Genomic DNA, 20,514 nt, shown 5'->3' with positions numbered 1-20,514 from the left:
AAACAAACAAACAAACAAACAAAAAAAGAACCCTATGTTGTTCAGGATAGCAATGTGCTCTGTTAAAAATGCTCACTTCTCCAAACTCCCTCATAGCTATGGTGCTCAAGTGACCCAATTCTGGGTCCCCTTTCTTTGCTTTATTTTTCTCCATACCATGACTTTAAACATGTAATTTTTGTTCTAGTTTATCCCCCTGCCTTCAAACGTAAGCTGCACGTAAGCTCGTGACAGCTCTGTCCATCACTATATCCTGGGCCCCCTGAAGGGAGCCTTCCACAACAGGTAGCTGGTCAGCAAACAGCTGCTGCATGAGGAAATGAGCAGCACACACTGGAATGTGGTGGACAGGGTTTCTAGGAAAGCTCTGCAAAGCACAAGGTTCAGTCTTGGGACCTATTGCCTTCTTCCCTCCCTTCGCCCTGCTTTTTCTTCCCACCTAGAAGATGCAGCAGCCACTTTGAGGCTATGACGGGAAAGAAAAAGAAAGAAGAAAAAAGAAAGCAGTCCGCCCATTTGGGTTTCTGAAGGCCAACTTGAGTCATGGAGCCAGCCCTGGACCCATTCATGGAACTCGGATGTGTCTAAGGAATCACTATTTGTCAGGTTTTCCACGACTCGTAGCTAAACTCATTTGTTGTAGTTATAAAGCTATTTCCCAGCCCTCTCAAGAAAAGCCTTACTCTCTAAATACTCTTGAAAGTGTCTGATAATAGAAAATTAGTTAATTTCACCTGTTCAGCCAGTTGACACAACTCCGAGACTGAGCAATAAAGCAGGTATGTCAGAGGCATTTGAACCAGAGCGTCTCCACCTTGAACTGGGGCTGGGTAAAATAAAGCTGAGACCTGCTGGGCTGCATTCCCAGAAGGCTAGGCATTCTTAGTGACAGGATGAGATAGGAGGTTGGCAGGACTGGTATCACAAGACACAGGTCAAAGATCCTGCCGATAAAACAGGATGTAGTAAAGAAGGTGGCCAAAACCCACCAAATCCAAGATGGCGATGAAAGTGACCTCTGGTCATCCTCACTGCTCATTATATGTGAATTATAATGCGATAGCATGCCAAAAGACACTCCTACCAGCACCATGACAGTTTACAGGTGCCGTGGCAACATCTGGAAGTTACCCTATGTGGTCTAAAAAGGGAGGGACCCTCAGTTCTGGGAACTGCCTGCCCCTTCCCCAGAAAACTCATAAATAATTCACCCCTTGTTTAGCATATAATCAAAAATCAGCTGTAAGTCTATTCAGTTGCGCAGCCCATACCACTGATCTGCCTATGGAGTAGCCATTCTTTGGTTTCTTTACTTCTCTAATGAACTTGCTTTCAGTTTACTCTGTGGACTTGCCCTGAATTCTTTCTTGCATGAGGTCCAAGAACCCTCTCTCGGGGTCTAGATCAGGACCCCTTTCCAGTAACAGATAGTCTCACCAATAAGCAATGTAGACAGATATAAACAGAAGAGGCTCAAATGAAAGCTCCCTTGGCCTTCTTTATTAAACTTCCAGTGAAAGCACATGGAGAGACCAGATAGTGTAAGAAAATAAGGATGAATGGGGACCCCACCAAACTCATGACGGGGTAGGGAGGGTCTGTTCTTTCTTTCCACCCACCTACTTACCTATCACCTACCTATCAACCTACCTCTTGTATATGCAGGTCAAGCACATCTAGATGCCAGCAGCCCCACTTGGCAGGGGCATCTACAACAGATGCTGAGATGCCAGGTATGTCGGAAATCTCACTGCTTGTCTCTCTCCCTCCCCCTCTTCTGGTCAGAGCTAACTTCCTGTGACTTGAGACTTTAAACCCTGTTAAATGCTAAATACTACTGACAGAAATGATGTCATTTTTTAGAAACAGACATTTGAAGCATAATTAAGGCCAGATACCTCCCTTGGAATAGGTTTTAGCTGGGCGAGGAGGACGGAGGCGTGCACAGGAGGTCCCTGAGACAAGCTGGGAGATTGGATCTGTGAGGCAGGAGTCGCAGGAGCAGTGCCCAGCTTCCATGCTGCCTCCTTCTCCGCATTTCTGCTTCTAAGGGTGGGCCCTGGCAGGTCTTGCCCACATGTGTTTTCTAAGTTCTCTTGTTTTTGGAATAAAAAGCAGGGAAAACTTCTGCCCATAGAACACCACTCTGACGCAGAATGATATTTCGGTTGGCACAGACTTTTGCAGACACCAACCAGACACAGCCAACTGGTTCGCCAGGTCACCCTTTGAGGCTCCTGTACTCAACAGCAAGGCTCCCAGCAAGCATTTTGATGTAAGGGACTAGTGAGATTGTCTGTTTGCATCTTCAAATACAATTAATAATTATTCTATAGAGACAATGTATCAAACCTATTCAAATTATAATCTGACTTAGGATTTTCAGAGTGATACATCTTTAAAAGCAAATGAAATTTAAACACAAAACCTCTTGGGAGATTTTATACAAAATAATCATCAACGCAAGAATAAGTATCACCCTTTTGCAACCATCACAGCAACACTGATTCAGGCAAGAATCATGGAAAGAATCTAAAACCAATAGGTAAAAGTTTGATGAGAAACATGATAGTTTCACGGTCTCAGATGATCACCTCACAATATATATATATATATATATATATATATATTCACTACAAAGAAGAAATTGTAACTTCTCAGAGAAAACCTGGCAGATACCACCTTAAGTGAATGACCAAAATTAATATCACTAATAGTGAAACAAACGGACATCACAGCCCCCCGATGTAATGCACTGTAGAGCAAAAAAAAAAGCAAAAACAAACCCTAAACAACAAATACTTCATCAAACAACTAGCTTACACCCTGAAAAATGTCATTATTGCAAAGATAAAGGAAGGCTAAGAAATCCTTTCAGATTAAATGTGACAAAAGACGTGATACCAACATGCCGTGAGTGATATTTTTTTTTTCTAAAAAGTGCTGGATTGGAAAAACAGTGCTATAAGAGACATTATTAGGACAATTAGTAAAACAAATACAGCTGGCACGGTGGCTCATCCCTGTAATCCCAGCACTTTGGGAGGCCGAGTCGGGCAGATCATTTGAGGTCGGGAGTTCGAGAACAGTCTGACCAACATGGTGAACCCCTGTCCCTACTAAAATACAAAAAAAAAAGTAGCCGGGTATGGTGGCAGGTGCCTGTAATCTCACCTACTCGAGAGGCTAAGGCAGGAGAATAGCTTGAACCCAAGAGGTGGAGGTTGCAGTGAGCCAAGATGACGCCACTGCACTCCAGCCTGGGCGACAGAGCAAAACTCCCTCTCAAAAATAAATAAATAAATAAAAAAGAAAAGAAAAGAAAAAGAAAAACTTGAGTAGAAACTGTGTATTAGAAAAAGTTATTAAGTTTCCTGTATTTGGTCATTATACTATATTATTCTGTAACAGGATGTCATTGTCCTTAGGAAGTATTTGCTTAAGCATTTAGGGGTGACAGTCATGATGTCTACCATTTATTCTCAAACAGGCCAGCAGTAATAATAATTAATGGTGGTGTGTGTGTGTGGGTGGGTGGGTGTGTGTGTGACAGAGAGAGAGGGAGAGAAAGCTCAGGAGTGTGTAAATGTCAACAACTGGTGGCCTATGTGAAGATTACATGAACATTCACTGCACAATTCTCAATCCTTGAAACTTTACTGTAAGTTTAAATTTATTTTATTATTTTTTTCTTTTGAGATGGGGTCTTGTTCTATCACCCAAGCATGATCACAGCTCACTGCAGCCTTAACTTCCTGGGCTCAGGGGACCCACCTGCCTCAGCTTCACGAGTAGCTGGGACTACAGGTGAGCACCACCACACCTGGCTAATTTTGGGGGGGCTGGGGGCGGGGGGGGGGGGGTGCTGGATCAGACAGGGTCTTACTATATTGCCCAGGCTGATCTCAAACTCCTGGCCTCAAGTGATCCTCCCACCTCAGCCTCCCAAAGTGCTGGAATTACAGGCCTGAGCCACTGCACCCAGCCATAAAAGTTTTCAAAAGAAAGTGTTTTTAAGTTAAAAGCAAAGGGTAGCATAGTTTTCAAAAGCCATTAACAGAGAAATAAAGCACAAAATGTTTTTAAACTTTCAAATTGTTTAGAAACACATTAAGTTTGAACCACTTAAAATTACAGAGGCAAAACGACAATATTACAAATGGAGAGAGTGGGCGTGTGTTTAAAATTTTTCGTTAACCTCAGAGGAGGCCATCAGTCTCTCTCGGCCACAAAAGGCATGCCACATTTTACTAAGTAAATGATATAAACATGGAAAGAATGACTCTCCACAATTGAGGGGAAGAAGTACTACCCAGCCTAACTAAGGTTAGTACAAATTTGGTGAGTCACTTCCTCTTAGGAGGAAGAGCAAACATTTCTCGTTTCCTGAAGGATTCAGAGATTCTGAGGGAACATCTGAGCTCTCAGCCTGAATCATGCTACGTAAGTAATAAACTAGGGCAGGAAAAGCTACGGCCCATTCACTCAATGCTTCTACCCCACCACAGTACCTCCAAGTTCAAAGTCAATGTCAACTTGAGCCTTTTTTGTCTATTTCAGCCTCCATATTACTAGGTTCCTGGGAGGAGGCAAGGCAAGCAAAACAAAAAGTTGATGGGATGTGCACAGTTATCTTCTCACCCTGAGTGGGCAGTGGCCTTGGTTTGCTATGGCACATCACCCACAATGTTCCTCAGACCAGAACAAAACCCACAAAGCCTCTTAAGTTTAGAATTATAGCTTTCTGGCAAAGCAGCCCTCCTCCCAGAACCGCCTGTGCCAGCAGCACACACACGTGGATGGATTAGACAAAGCTGTGCTCTAAAGCACACACACGCTCTCCCCAACGTGTGCTTTGCATTCCAGAAATACTTGATGCCTAAACCACTTCTATGCCTCTGTTGGCATGAACGTACGAGTGGCTCCGTGCCAAAGGAAGCGTCTGTTTAGAGATGTGGACTTTCTTTAAATTTTTTTACCATGGAAGATCACAAATAGAACATTCTAGTATAATGATGAAGCAATAAAGTAGAAAAAGAAAAGGTTTTAGAGAAAAGATTCTCTTGTTTTTATCTTATTTATGTTGCTTAAAAGAAATACTGAAAATATAACATGAAACATAAAATTAGCTTTCATGAGAGCAGAAATTAAAGGGTCCAAGTTGGGTCAAGGAAGCAAAAATATTACCTTTAACAGGAAACGCTAGGGATCATTTGCCATTTTTTTACACACACATTCATTGTTGTTTTAAGGTCACCTACCAAAATGAGGTGCAGAAGATGGGTTTTTAATCATTGATTTATTCTAGAATACAGTATATTTTATTTTTGTTTCTTGCTTCTTGATAACTTTCATCCTATATTAAAAATTAATGTAAAAGATGAAAATCCATCTTGGTTAATGCACCTATCCTTTCCCTTTCTATTTCTGGAGATTTATTTAGGGTTTATTCACAATAAGTGTAAAATCAGTAACTCTTTACAAAATCCTTAGACATCACCAATTGCATTACAAAACACACTCTTAGCCACCTAGATACACACACATGCATGCAACATGTTAAGGAAAATGACATCAAACTCCATAGTACATACGCACACAATCGCCTGTTTGATTTCCGTCAGCATGGACCTAAAAGACACCTTCTTGGAAAGTGGTCCTTGGCAGAGGCAGAAAGACTTACTTTCTTTCCACTTCTGGTGTTGACACGGCGCTACAGAAGCCAAGCGACTCCTACGAGAGAAGATTCGTATAGTCAGTGTGGTCAGAGCAGCAGGCTTCATCTGATTTGTATAGAGTGTCACTTAAAAAAAAAAAAAAGGCAGAAGCAAAACTAGATGATTAAAGTCACTGTGCTTACTTCGATCTGGGACCGCAGCTGAAGTGACGTGGGGCTAGCATCGGGTTTCTCCTAAAACAGAACAGATGCCGGTTTAACGGGACTTCCAAACATGTCACACACGAGAAAGACAAATAGACATGTAAGAAGAGAGGGGAGGATTCGGGAAAGGTTAGGGTATAGAGTGGGAGGAGATGGCAGAGATAAACAGATTTTCTGGGAAAACTAAAATACTTTTAAAATGAGAGCTCTGGTCCCCTAAGATTGAACTATTTTCCAAACTTTGCTGCCAGACTCTGCTGACAATTTTATTGAAGAAGAAAAAAAGCACAATTTCAGTCAAGGGGACTGACAGTTCATGGTGAAATAATTCCGTGGATATACTTAGTTGGTCACTAAGACACTGAATTTACTGCAACCCATTTGAGTTTAGCTGTTTTCCAATGACACTAGAGTTCCAATCCAATTTTCTTTTTTTTTTTTTTTTTTGAGACGGAGTCTAGCTCTGTCACCAGGCTGGAGTGCAGTGGCATGACCTCAGCTCACTGCAACCTCTGCCTTCCGGGTTCAAGTGGTTCTCCTGCCTCAGCCTCCCAAGCAGCTGGGACTACAGGCATGCGCCACCACACCCAGCTAATTTTTGTATTTTTAGTAGAGATGGGATTTCACCATGTTGGCCAGGGTGGTCTCGATCTCTTGACCTCGTGATCCACCTACCTCGGCTTCCCAAAGTGCTGGGATTACAGACATGAGCCACCGCGCCCAGCCCCAATCCAATTTTAAAGTTCTAAACGTATTCAGAGTACTTAATAGCTTAGGAGAAGTTGTTAATGTCTTTAGGAAGCTGGGAAGCTAACCAAATGTTATCTTGCAGCCTTAAAAATCACTATACTTCCCTAATGCAAATGAACTGACCTATCTGGAAATTTAAAAACAAACACTCTTGGGATCAAGTGGATAAATGAAATATAAATACTTGATATTAAGAATGCACTGAAACATCATTAAATTGTGAGAGGCAGAAGAATCAAAGAATATTATAGATAAAACCATATAGTATAACACCCTCATTTCACACTTCAAGGAGGCTGTATCTCCTTTGAAAGTAAAAGAAAATGAAGAGTATTTAGATAAACATATTACCTGTGATAAAAATAAATTATGTAAATTATGCATTTTCACATGCATCTAATTGTTCAATTGCCCTTTTCATCATTAACACGATTATAAAACTACACCAATACCGAAAAACTTTTGTTGAAGTATAAAAGTAGCAATAAAGTATGAAAGTAAGTATAACTCAGAACAAAGTTATACTTTTAAATAAGGAACAGGAATCCAGCACGAATATAGAGTATCAGAATGAATTCACTTGTATGCAGGGTTGTGGGGGAGTGTTCTGGGAATCTGTTGCTCAACAATGTGCATGTGGCTGACAACGCTGCACCGCACACTTGGGGAAACTGTTGGGAGTGTGAATTTGATGTTATGTGTTTTTTTTGTTTGTTTTGTTTTTTTGCCACAGTGAAAAAAGAAAGAATGTGCTGGGATGAGTACATCTGAGAATGGGATGACTGTAGACAAGTGGCCAGAAAGAGAAATGGGTTTTAATGGACAAGAATTTAATGAACTGGCAACTCACTCATCCCCTAATCTCAGGCCCTTGTTTGTCATAAAAAGTTATCACAGTGGCGTAAAAGCTCCATAGAACTCTCATTAACATCCTCCTGGTTTTTATTGCTGCCGTTGTTCATAACAGAAGTATTTCTGTACCAAACTTGACACACCATTTCTACCAAACAGTATATGGACAATGTTTTGAGTTATATATTCCAAGTGTGAATGGTAGGATGTCAGGCTCAGGTGCAGTTAACGAAGGGGATATATACTTTCGGACATTTCTGGTGCTTACAGACCAATCACAATTTCCCAGGAGCTAACCTTTCAGCCTCACATAGAGAAATTTACAAACTTACATAGCAGGAGGTAAGCAAAAGTATCATTAGCATTGTTTTAATCCCTAATCTTCCTTCCTATTCAGGAATTGGTACAGAGAACTCAGAGCGATGATGAAACTAAACTGTTAAGTTTCTCTGAAATTTTCTCTGAAATTGCCCCTTTAACACCCAATTGCAGCCCATGACCTTCTATAACCATCAGCAAAAGTGACTGATTCAATTCACCTCCCCTCCTCCACTTTTACCTTTTCTTCAAGCTCTAAGTTTCTACCTCACTAGTAATAGTAATAATCATCCTAGGAAATGATCTTCTTTTGTTGTATCTGTTTATCTGCATTTTTTGGATAGATTTTATTTGCTAAGTGCATCATTTGCCATGTCATATCACAAATGTAACATATATGGTACATTATGCAAAATGTACCTGTCCCTGCATACAAAGTAGTTGCTTATTAACAACCACATTAAATGTTTGATGATAAGGAAGCAAAATTTTAATCATTTCATCTTAGCATGTTCATTTGTTACTTATAATAGGCATTTGATTCTTTTAGCTATTTAAACAAATTTTTTTTTCTCTTTTTTTTTAAAGAAACAGCGTCTTGCTATGTCACCCACACTGGAGTGTAGTGGCTATTCACGGGCGTGATCATCACGCAATGCCATCTTGTGCCCAGAGCTCAAGCCATTCTTCAGCCTCCCAAGTACCTAGAACTATAGTTCATGACCACACCCAGCTTGTTTAGCTACTTTTCAGAAAATTGATTGGGGCTGTAGTTTGACACATAATGTTAAAATCATGGAGACAGGTAACGTTTTCATGCAGAAAGTTTGTTTTATCAAGGGCAGCTTACTGATGTTGAGCAGGAGATCTTGTATAGTGATATTTCTAGTGACTTGTTTTTTTTTTAAGACCAAGCAAGAGAATAATTTTTTCAGGATGTCTTATTGATTTTATCCCCCAAGGATAAGAGATTACAGTCATCATTTAGACGCATGTCTTACAGCAAACACATTCTAAAGTAAAAATATTGCACAACTGAGGAGAAGCTTGTAAAGTTATCCACTAAGTTAAGGACCTATAAATGCTTGGAGAGAGAAAAATGGAATAAACTATTGGCAAAATTCCATTATTATAACACTGATGAGTGTCACATGATGTCAATGACAAAAGAGCAGAAGAGTAATTACTATAATGTGCCATGTGCCATGCACCTGACTGCTCAGCCACAACCCCTTTATTCAGAGAATAGCTGATGGTTTACACTACAGCTCCTGATCTGGATGTCACAACGTAGACAGAAATAGTAAACACTGTGAACCTCATCAAAACAATCATTGATTATATGTATAAATATGTATAACTTTTGGGCATGTTGTACACTGAGAAATAAGACCCTTCTCTCCTCCCCTAACATACGCCGACTGTTTCATTTACTACTGCCGTGTAACAAATCATCCCAAATGTAGTGGCATAAACCAACAAGCATCTTATGATGTTCACAGGTTCTGTGAATATGAATTCAGAAAGGCAATAGCAGAAAAGGCTTGCTCTGCTCCACAGTGTTTGGAGCCTCAGCTGGGAACATGCAAAAGCTGGGGATGACTTGATGGGAGGGCTGAAATCACTGGGAAACTTGCTCACTCCCATGTCTGGAAGCTGATGCTAGGGCTGCATGGGTTGCTGAGGCTTCCTCACAGCAGGATGCTGGGTTGCAAGAGTAAGCATATGGAGAAAGGCAGGCAGCAGCTGTATTGCCCCTTTGGTTTTTTGGGTTTTTTTATTTTTATTTTTATTTTTGAGACAGGGTCTCATTCTGTTGCCCAGGCTGGAATTCAGTGGTGAGATCATGGCTCACTGCAGCCTTGACCTTCCAGGCTCAACGGATCCTTCCACCTCAGCCTCCAGGTAGCTGGGAGGCACATGCCTCTAGGTGGCACATGCCACCATGCCCGGCTACTTTTTTTGTACTTTGTGTAGAGATGGGGTTTCAACATGTTGCCCAGGCTGGTCTCGAACTTCTGGGCTCAAGCAATCTGCCCACCTTGGCCTCCCAAAGTGCTGAGATTTGTATTGCCTCCTATAACAGCCTCCTATGGTAAGATATCTGCCAGAATCACAAGCCCTCCCAGGGTTCACAGCTACCTCTCAGCTGGCAGAGTGCCAAAGCCACACCGCAAGAGCAACACTGGATGGCAGACATCGCTGTGGCCAGCTTTGGGAATTACAGTCTGCCATGCTGACTGCCAAGGAAATGGGCCTGCTCATGAGTTTTCAAAATGAGGAATGGGGTGCAACCATTTATTCATGACCATATCCGGAAGGATTATCTTGTGGCTTTTACAACATTTACTCAAGTATATCTTTGCAACAGTCAGCCTGAATTATCACTTAAGGTCAAAATATTGCACTGTATTAGGCTGCAATGATCATGTCTCTTATTTCAAACCCATTATTATAGAAAATTTTAAATATACAAAAGTAAAGAGAAGAGGATAAGAAACTCCCCAATTCCTACTACCCAGCTCCAACAATCAGCAGTTCAGAGTTGATTTTGTTTCCTGTATACCTTCACCCTTACTTCATGTTCATCTCATTTTACTTTGAAGAAAATCCCAGACATCAAATCATGAAATATTACCATTTTTAAGTTAAGAATTAGCTATCAGAGCTCCTTAATGTTGCTCAGTCTTGAGCATGTGGCTGATTCACCAGGAATTTGACTCTTTCCTAGCACTGGAAGACTTTCTTTGGTCGTAAGGAAAAATCATATTTATGAAATTTAGATACTCCATCTAAATGTTGCAAAGGGACATGAAGAAATGCATTCTGAAGTTGAATGTAACTTTAGAGTTTATTTAAAAAGTATTCACTATTGTTTCCTAAGTGTCAATATATTATCTTTTTTTTTTTTTAAGTCAGAGTCTGGCTCTGTCTCCCAGGCTAGAGTGCAATGGCACGATCTTCGGCTCACTGCAACCTCTGCCTCCCAGGTTCAAGTGATTCTCCTGCCTCAGCCTCCCAAGTAGCTGGGATTACAGGTACCCACCACCACGCCTGGATAATTTTTGTATTTTTAGTAGAGACGGGGTTTCACCATATTGGCCAGGCTGGTCTCTTGGCCAGACTGGTCTCCAACTCCCGACCTCGTGCTCCATCCACTTTGGCCTCCCAAAGTGCTAGGATTACAGGCATGAGCCACCATGCCCGGCAATGCTTTTAATATTTTTTTCTTATTTCCTCTCCCCTCCAATAGAGACAAGTCTCATTATGTTGGCCAGGCTGGTCTCGAACTCCTGGCCTCAAGCAATCCTTCCACCTCAGCCTCTAAAAGTGCTGGGATTACAGGCATGAGCCACTGCACCTGGCTACATCCTTTAAAATTTCTGAATATGATATGCTCACAAACTTTGGTTGGAAAAAGCATATTCTAAGCAGAATTTAATGAGAAATTACTGCTCAGAATAACCTGGGAGAGCCACACAACACTGGTGGCTGAACTTGAACCTTAAGTTAGGGCATTATAACTTAGTTTGAAATGTTTTAAATACATTAAAAAAAGAAAGTGAATTGTGAATTTTTTCTGTGGCTGGTGAGGTGAGAAGATTTGGAAATTTGACCTATAGATTTAATTGTTCATCATTAAGTCACATATGGATACCTTAGTTAAGAATGACAAATCTTATTAACATTACAAACTCTTAAAGAAACCCTCCCAAGTTAAGTGTAACGGTGAAAACTAAACACAAATACAAATATATCCCAACATGAACGCATGCATGTTTGTACATATATGTATGTGTGCACACAGAGGAAAAAAAACGCTGAGAGTATATCTCACTGAATTTTTTTATAAGCATGTAGTCTTGCATTACTTTTTTCTAAAGATGAAAGATCAGCTTAAAAATACAATCTCCAGGCCAGGCGCAGTGGCTCACGCCTGTAATCCCAGCACTTTGGGAGGCTGAGGTGGGCAGATCACGAGGTCAGGAGATCCAGACCATCCTGGCTAACACGGTGAAACCCTGTCTCTACTAAAAATACAAAAAATTAGCCAGGCATGGTGGCGGGCACCTGTAGTCCCAGCTACTCGGGAGGCTGAGGCAGGAGAATGGTGTGAACTCAGGAGGCAGAGCTTGCAGTGAGGCAAGATTGCACCACTGCACTCCAGCCTGGGTGACAGTATGAGGCTCTGTCTTTAAAAAAAAAAAAAAAAAAAAAAAATCTCCAGTTCCCCTATGTTTTTAAATTATCTACATATGTATGTCTATAAATGCAGGAGAAAATATCTAAAAGAATTCTACACACCAATGGTTACTTCTCAATTTATAACCTTTTTCAATCACTTTAATATATTTTTAAAACACAAAGATAAATATAACAAATCCCTTCTGTAATAAAAAGTATACATATACAAATTATTCGTATATTTTTTAAAACATAATAAAAGTCCCCAAAGTTAACTTTGATAACAATTTAAGAATGACAAATCTCATTAACATCACAAACTCTTAAAGAAACCCTCCCAAGTTAAGTGTAACAATTAAGTCCAACAATTAAGCTAAAAAGCTACCTAAGAAATGTTAAAACAGGCTGGGCATGGTGGCTCACTAGCACTTTGGGAAGCCAAGGCAGGCGGATCAGGAGATCAGTAGTTCGAGATCAGCCTGGCCAACATACTGAAACCCTGTCTCTACTAAAAATACAAAAATAAGCCAGGTGTGAAGGCACGCACCTGTAGTCCCAGCTACTCAGGAGACTGAGGCATGAGAACGGCTTGAACTGGGAGGCAGGGATTGCAGTGAGCAGAGATCGTGCCACACTCCAGCCTGGGCAACAAAGAGAGATTCTGCGCCCCGCAAAAAAAAAAGAAACAAAAGTATTAATACTTTATTTCTCTAGTTAGGTCATGGGTAGTATTAAAATATTTTCTCGATGTGTTAAAATTTGTATATTTTATTATTAAGAGAGAAGGACCATGCTGAAATGATTTCATATTCATCGTTTGACTAAAAGAGGCTCCACTATAGTATGGTATAGTTAAAAAGAAAAATGAATCAGGTGATCAAAAATCTTACTGGGGAGAAAAACCTCAAATGCATTTATTGTCAGATTGGACAATTTGTAGAAAAAATAGTTCCGCAAATTTTTATTGTATCTAACACAGAAGCTAAATAAATAAATAAGTCCAACAACAAAAGCAAAACCCAAGTATTGCAAGATGAAATCAGTAGTTTGTCAAAACCAAAACCAAAACAAATGTCTACCTGTGTGTGCTTTCACCTGCTTGTGTATGTATACACACATACATCTACAGTCACACTAAGAGGGACTAGGTCAAATACAAAACTAAGTCTCTGACCCTAAATGATGACATTCTGGCTTTAGGAGCTACATCCCATTGTGCAAAATACCAGACTCAAAAACCCACCCAGGGCAGAATTAGATCCAGGAAAACAAAGATCATGCCCTCATCCCCACTCCCACTTTGTCTCCACCTTCTTGTGGAAATCCACACATTCCTCCTCCCTTAATGCTGCCAAGGTTCCAAGCCAAATGAACTTCACAGCTGGAAAAGCAGGAGGGACAAATCCCCCTTCTGTTCCAAAAACGGAGAGGAAGAATACCAGGCGCCCACCAGCTCAGCTCAGTGCCAAGTTCTCCTCCTCCACACTAGGTACAGGAAGGAGGAGGTGGAAAAAGCCAGAGGCGATCGGATGCTTAGCCACATGCAGCTAAAAGTAAAATGCCACATGCTACTACTGATGCATGCAATTAATGGAGGGACCCAAGCTCTGAACTGCTGTGGAAAGTTGCTGCTGGTCATAGATTTACGTGGTTTTTATCACTTTACAAGAAGGCTGTAGAGTTGTGGTATCTCCCAGTTGGCAAACTATATTATATGTGTTTTTCACAGGAGAGATCCTTACCAAGTAACAGATAAACTAGATGAACAGAAACTTCCAGGTAAATTCTACTTAAAAATGTATATATTGGCCAGGCGTGGTGGCTCACGCCTGTAATCCCAGCACTTTGGGAGGCTGAGGCAGGCAGATCACCTGAGGTCAGGAGTTTGAGACCAGCCTAACCAACATGGAGAAACCCTATTTCTACTAAAAACACAAAATTAGCCCAGCGTGGTGGTGCAGGCCTGTAATCTCAGCTGCTTGGGAGGCTGAGGCATGAGAATCGCTTGAACCCAGGAGGCAGACATTGCAGTGAGCCCAGATTGCGTCACTGGACTCCACCTGGGCAACAAGAGCGAAATTCAGTCTCAAGAAAAAAAAAAAAATTATATTACCTTGTACACTATCTAGTCTTGGCTTTCATTTGGTTTGCCCGCTTACTACAAATGGGTCTGCATGATCAGATTCTAGTAGGTTATTTCTCACCTTTTAAAGGAGGCCCCTTTCTCCATGTTTTAAACCTCAAAATACCATTACATCTTTATTTTTATTGAAAAATCAAAGAGACTAACTATTTGCAAAGTTCTGGGAGTCCAAGCTTTGACTCCATGACCTGCTGGCTGCTGTTTAACCTCTCAGTCCTGGCTGACCTATCTCAGACGAACCAGCCATCCCACTAGATGAGCTACAGCAGTCAACACACGGACTAGTGCAGGGCAGTCAGGCATGTAGATCCCAGGGCAACCTGAAAGTCAACATTCTCACCTTTGCCAGGAAATCATTCCACTCTTGTCTGACTTCTCTATTCCAGTCAATTCAAGGAACATGTGTCGATTTTACCAGGACTTAAAATTCAACACTGTTGGCCAGGCATGATGGCTCACACCTATAATCCAGCACTTTGGGAGGTTGAGGTAGTCGGATCATCTGAGGTCATGAGTTTGAAACCAGCCTGGCCAACATGGTGAAACTCTGTCTTTACTAAAAATATAATAATTAGCCGGGCGTGGAGGCAGGCATCTGTAGTCCCAGCCACTAGGGAGGCTAAGGCAGAAGAATGGCTTGAACCCAGGAGGTGGAGATTGCAGTGAGCCGAGACCGCGCCACTGCACCCAAGCCTGGGCGACAGAGTGACTCCGTCTCAAAAAAATAAAAATAAAAAATCTATTGTCTTAGGAGTCTTCTCTTCTCACTCCCCACTAAATCAACCATCCAAAGCTATTGCTTTTCTCTTCCCAAGGTTTCTTGCATCCATCTAGTGAATCCATTCCACTTGTAGTCCTTTGCCTCACAGCTACCTGGGCTACCAGCATATGGTTGCATGGAAAGTACTGTCAGCTGGGAGACTGGAGTCCAGTTCTGCTCCCCGCTGTAGCGCAACCTTTAGAACCTGTTTTATTTTGTTTGGTTTGGTTTTTCCAATGGCAACAAAAGGCAAATGGACCACTTGATAATCTTTAGGGTCCTTTTTTACTCTAAAAGGGCTATGAAAAGTGGTGTCATGCCCCTCTAATCACTATTGTCAACTCCATCTTCTGGAAATAGTACTCTGTGTCTCTGCTATTCAAAATGTGATTTGTGGACCATCTGCATCAGTATCACCTGGGATCCTGCTATACATCCAGTCGTGGTCCCATCCCAGACCTCCTGAATCAAAATCTGCAATTTGCCAAAATTCCCCAGTGATGTATACTGTTTGAGAAACTCACTGCTTCTGTGTCACTTCTCTCTTCCAAATCTTTCATGGAGGCCGGGTGCAGTGGCTCACACCTGTAATCCTAACACTCTGGGAGGCTGAGGCAGGTGGATTGCTTGAGGTCAGGAGTTCGAGACCAGCCTGGCCAACAGGGTGAAACCTCATCTCTACTAAAAATACAAAGATTAGCCGGGCATGGTGGCAAGTGCCTATAATCCCAGCTACTTGGGAGGCTGAGGCAGGAGAATTGCTTGAACCCAGGAGGTGAAGGTTGCAGCGAGCTGAGACGGCGCCACTGCCCTCCAGCCTGGGTGACAGAGCGAGACTCTGACTAAAAACAAAACAAAACGAAATCCACAAAATCTTTCATGGAAACGTAATACTGACAGATGAAGTCCACGTTTCGGAAGAAGAAGCCCCTTCACCAAATAGCCTGATCATAAACCCTCTTAGTGAAGTTACCATGTCCTCTGCTCCCTGAGTGTAGACTGAGCCTGGGTTCTCACTTCCGCTTATGCTACCTAGAATGTTTCTCCTTTCTATCCACCCAAATCCTACTCATCTTTCAGTTCCAATTCCAATAGGCTCTCCTATTTAACCTTCTCTGCCCACTTGTGCCTTAAATGATACGCCTGAGTAAGGGCACACCAATGACTAGCCACATCACGTATTCATTAAATGTACCTATGGGTAGCAACTCTTCTACTCACTTACTGGTTTTCCTCAACTAGACTGCAAATGGCCTTCCAATGAATTCCTGTTGAAATTCATTGTGTGCCGCCACAATCCATCAAAACCTATTTACTTAGTATTTATTATGTGCCAGGACATCCCCTTGAGAATGCTACTTTCTACAGCCTTGCACAGGCTCCCTGTACAAGAGAGTACTACTGGGAATCTATTGGTTTGTTTTAGTTTTTTGTTTTTTGTTTTTTTTTTTAAAGAGATGGGATCTTGCTCTGTTGCCCAGGCTGGAGTACAGTGGTGTGACCATAGCTCACTACAGCCTTGACCTCCTAAGCTCAGATGATCCTCCTGCCTCAGGCTCCCAAGTAGCTGGGGCTGTGGGTACACACCACCATGCCTAATTTATTTTTTTTAGAGATGGAGTCTTGCTATGTTGGCCAGGCTGGTCTCAAACTCCTGGCCTCAAGCAAACCTCCCATCTCAGCCTCCCAAAGTGATGGGATTAGAAGTGTGAACAACCGTCCTAGGCCTGGTTTGTTTAAACTGGATCACTTTGCCAATAAGCCTGACTCTTTTTTCCTTCCTCTTCTTTTTTTTATTTTTTTTTAAGAGACAGGGTCTTGCTCTGTCACCCAGGCCTAGGTTGGAGTGCAGTCATAGTTCACTGCAGCCTTGACCTCCCAGGCTCAAGCAATCCTCCTGCCTCAGCCTCCTGGATAGCTGGGACTACAGGTATGTGCTACCATGCCCAGCTTCCTTCTTTGAATTTGTGTTTGCAATTTTACTGCATGGGATGTGTATTTTCATGTTTTTATTTAAGATTTACTTTTGGATTGCAGAGTTACACTAGGAAGTAAAAACAATTCAACAAATATTTAAGATCTACAACTTAGATACATAAGAACTTAAAAGAGAATGTTGTAATGTTTAATCACTTTTAGGTAAAAATCAGTAGTGGCCTGTCAGTTTCTTCATCCATACCTAACTCTTCAGCTTTTCATGTCTCATTTCACCCATATTGCTCAAGGTATAAGAGGAGATGTTAGTCATTGTTCTGGACCCCATAAGCTCTTGGCCTGGTATAAGAAATTTTCTTCTGAGTGAAACTAAAGGAAAAGTACTCTCATCCCATCATATCAAAGAAGAAAGGTTCTAAGGGGGAAATTTGTATTTCACAGCTGAAGAATTCTATTCCACTAACTGCAACCTTAAAGTCTCACCATAATTAAGGGATCAGTGAATTTCTGCAAGCTTTCATAAGAAAGAAACCTGAAGTGGCAATTTCCACCCAGCCATTAATGCTCTCTGTTAAAATAATTGAGTCTTTTGCTGTATTAGTTTATATTCTCTTTTTTTTTTTTTTTTTTTTGAGATACAGTTTCACTCTTGTGGCTCTGGCTGGAGTGCAGTGGCACCATCTCAGCTCACTGCAACCTCCGCCTCTCAGGTTCAAACAATTCTGCTGCCTCAGCCTCCCGAGTAGCTGGGATTACAGATGTGTACCACCACACCCGGCTAATTTTTGTATTTTTAGTAGAGACAGTTTCACCATGTTGGCCAGGCTGTCGCGAACTCTTAACCTCAAGTTAAGATCCGCCTGCCTCGGCCTCCCAAAGTGCTGGGATTACAGGCATGAGCCACCGCAGCCGGCCTGATAGTTTATATTCTGCAGTTATTAGTTACTTATTTATTTAAGCCTTACCACGTTCCAAAAAATGACTTAAGATGGCTAAGTAACTTAGTTCAGTGTTACATGATAAAAGTAAAAAGGTAAGGAGCTAATTAATTTATATGATACAAATAGCAGAGGGAACAAAACTATAAAGTAGAGTAGGCCCAGGGATTCGGTTAGTTCATAAAAGGTGAGCCATGGGATGCTACAGTACAGACGGACCACATGATCAGTTATGAGATGGATGTTACTATACTTTTATGTCTTAAGGTAGCCATAGGAAAATGGCTCTTTCTCTGAGTAAAATTTCTCCTCTGACTTCTGGCCGAGATAACACACTATTGTTCTGAAAGATATCACATGCAAAATTCCTGAAGAAGTCACCTTGCTCTGGAAAAGCTTTTACACTGGGCAAAGCTGAAATTAGGTCTGAGATCCCCGAGTGAAACCGGAGGAGCATACTAAGGGGGCCTCCCTGAGGTCCACACTGCCGTACCCATTCGGAGGAGTCAAGAAGCACCCAGGGAAGGAGTAGAAGTCAGTTTGGGAGGACAGGAGGGTAAGTTCCACCATCTTGAAGCATGGCTGTGCTAAAATACATCAGAGTTGAATTGGTTAAATTCAGGAGTAATTTGAATCTAAGAGGGCCAAGCTTGGTGCTCCCACACCTCATGTCAAACAAGGTGTATACTTCTTTAATGTCTAAACTGTCTTTGTTTAAAACTATGTACTAGATTGTTTAAGCTACAACTTTACCAGTGTTGAGTACATACCACATACCAAGCATTTTGCGTGGAGATAAGAATAAGATCCACACACCACAATGTGGCAATGGATCACTTCAATAAGATGTGAGTGTTGTGTTAGAAGAATGTACCTTTTACAGTGTATAAAACACCAGAGTGTCATGCCATATAAATGTAATCATTAAAAGACACAGTGTCCATGAAGACATGTTAGTTATCCTAAAAAACGAATCCAACAAGTTCTATAATTCAATTTTTCATTCTAGTAGCAGGACTTGGCATATCCCCACTATAACCCACCCCCTGGGTGAATTTCCCAGGGGTAGAGACCATGATATCTGGCCATTCTAGATGGTAGTGGCTATCCCCAGAATCCTCTCACCCTCCCTGTTCTCATCCCATGCTCACTAAGTGATCTTCTTTGCTTTTTTGAGACAGTCTCACTCTGTTGCCCAAGCTGGAGTGCAGTGTGCAGTGGCACAATCTCAGCTCACTGCAACCTCTGCCTCCTGGGTTCAAGTGATTCTCCTGCCTCAGCCACCCGAGTAGCTGAGATTATAGGCACGTGCCACCCACACTGAGCATGTATATATATCGTATTTTTAATAGAGATGGGGTTTTGCCATGTTGACCAGGCTGGTCTCAAACTCCTGGCCTCAAGTGACCAGCCTGCCTCGGCCTCCCAAAGTGCTGGGATTACTGGCGTGAGCCACCGTGCCCGACCACTAAGTGATCTGAGTACATCCGGTTGCTCACTGGGATTGACTAACGTAAGACAAAAGTGACAGGAAGCACTACATAAGCCCATTTCCTTTTGCTTTCTCTGTTTTTTTTCCATCTCCTCTTTCATCTAATCATTCCATAATTTTAAAAATAGTTACTGAGCCCATAAGTCAACGAGGATAAAACAGTGAAAGAGACATGCACCGCTTCAGTGGGGTTTCCATCTAGTGAATTCTGAAGTCACTCACTTTGCATTTCAACTCTAAGCCACAGGTGCAACACTCCTTCTGTTCTGGCACCAGGTATATGACATCTGGGTAACTCTGCTCAGCTCTGAATGCCACATTTCCTGGGGACAATGGAAACCAGAGCACCTTCACTAGAATGGTGTCTGGAAATGGTATCAAATACTCAGGATCAATTGGAGGAAGCAGGGCTGTTTACACAGAGAAGGGAAGAAAAATATAAACATGGGAAAGCCTTCCAGGGAGCAGGGAACTGCCCAGTGCAGAGCTGCCCAACCTCTTTCCCCACAGCGATCCCCTGACAATGATAGCACACTGCATGCTAAGAGAAACTGAGAAAATTTTAAATGGAAAAAAAAATTATTTTATTTATATTTATTTATTTATTTATTTATTTATTTATTTATTTATTTTGAGATGGAGCTTCACTCTTGTTGCCCAGGCTAAAAAAGTGCAGTGGCACGATCTCGGCTCACTGCAACCTCCGCCTCCTGGGTTCAAGCCATTCTCCTGCCTCAGCCTCCCCAGTAGCTGGGATTAGAGGTGCCCGCCACCACACCCAGCTAATTTTTGTATTTTTAATAGAGATGGGGTTTCACCATGTCGGCCAGGCTAGTCAAGAACTCCTGACATCAGGTGATCTGCCCGCCTCAGCCTCCCAAAGTGCTGGGATTAGAGGTATGCGCCACCGCGCCTGGCCAAAAGTATTCTTTTAAAATAATACCTAATAACCATCGAGAAAATAAAATCAGGCCAGACACGGTGGCTCACAGAGGCTGAGGCAGGAGAATCACTTGAACTTGGGAGGCGGAGGTTGCAGTGAGCCAAGATTGTGCCATTGCACTCCAGCCTGGGGGACACAGGGAGACTGGGGGGGGGAGGGGGAGGGAAGGAAGAGGGGGAGGGAAGGGGAGAGGGGGATGAGAGGGGAGAGGGGGAGGGGAGGGGAGGGAAAAGAGAAAAAATCAGAGTATTACTGAAGATATTAAATACTGAATTGACATAATACTTTCAAATAAAATATTTTCCAATTTTTTCAAG

The 20,514-nt window shown here is 42.0% G+C and overlaps 1 protein-coding gene across 3 annotated transcripts in view; it reads right to left on the bottom strand.

Annotated features, from left to right (window-relative positions):
• The window catches only part of SASH1 (SAM and SH3 domain containing 1), a 212,430-nt gene that overhangs the window by 105,266 nt on the left and 86,650 nt on the right, over positions 1-20,514 (bottom strand). For 2 of the 3 annotated variants that reach the window (XM_003255856.3, XM_030809810.1), the window contains exons 3-4: positions 5,861-5,911; positions 5,684-5,733 (exon numbers count right to left, since the gene is read on the bottom strand). In XM_003255856.3, coding sequence (XP_003255904.1) covers positions 5,684-5,733; positions 5,861-5,911 — 101 coding nt within the window. The remainder of the gene's footprint in view (positions 1-5,683; positions 5,734-5,860; positions 5,912-20,514) is intronic. The other variant, XM_030809811.1, reaches the window with a different exon arrangement.

Source organism: Nomascus leucogenys, chromosome 3 (assembly GCF_006542625.1).
Source record: "Nomascus leucogenys isolate Asia chromosome 3, Asia_NLE_v1, whole genome shotgun sequence".
NCBI classification, from domain to species: domain Eukaryota; kingdom Metazoa; phylum Chordata; class Mammalia; order Primates; family Hylobatidae; genus Nomascus; species Nomascus leucogenys.
This window is presented reverse-complemented; position numbering and strand designations above follow the sequence as displayed.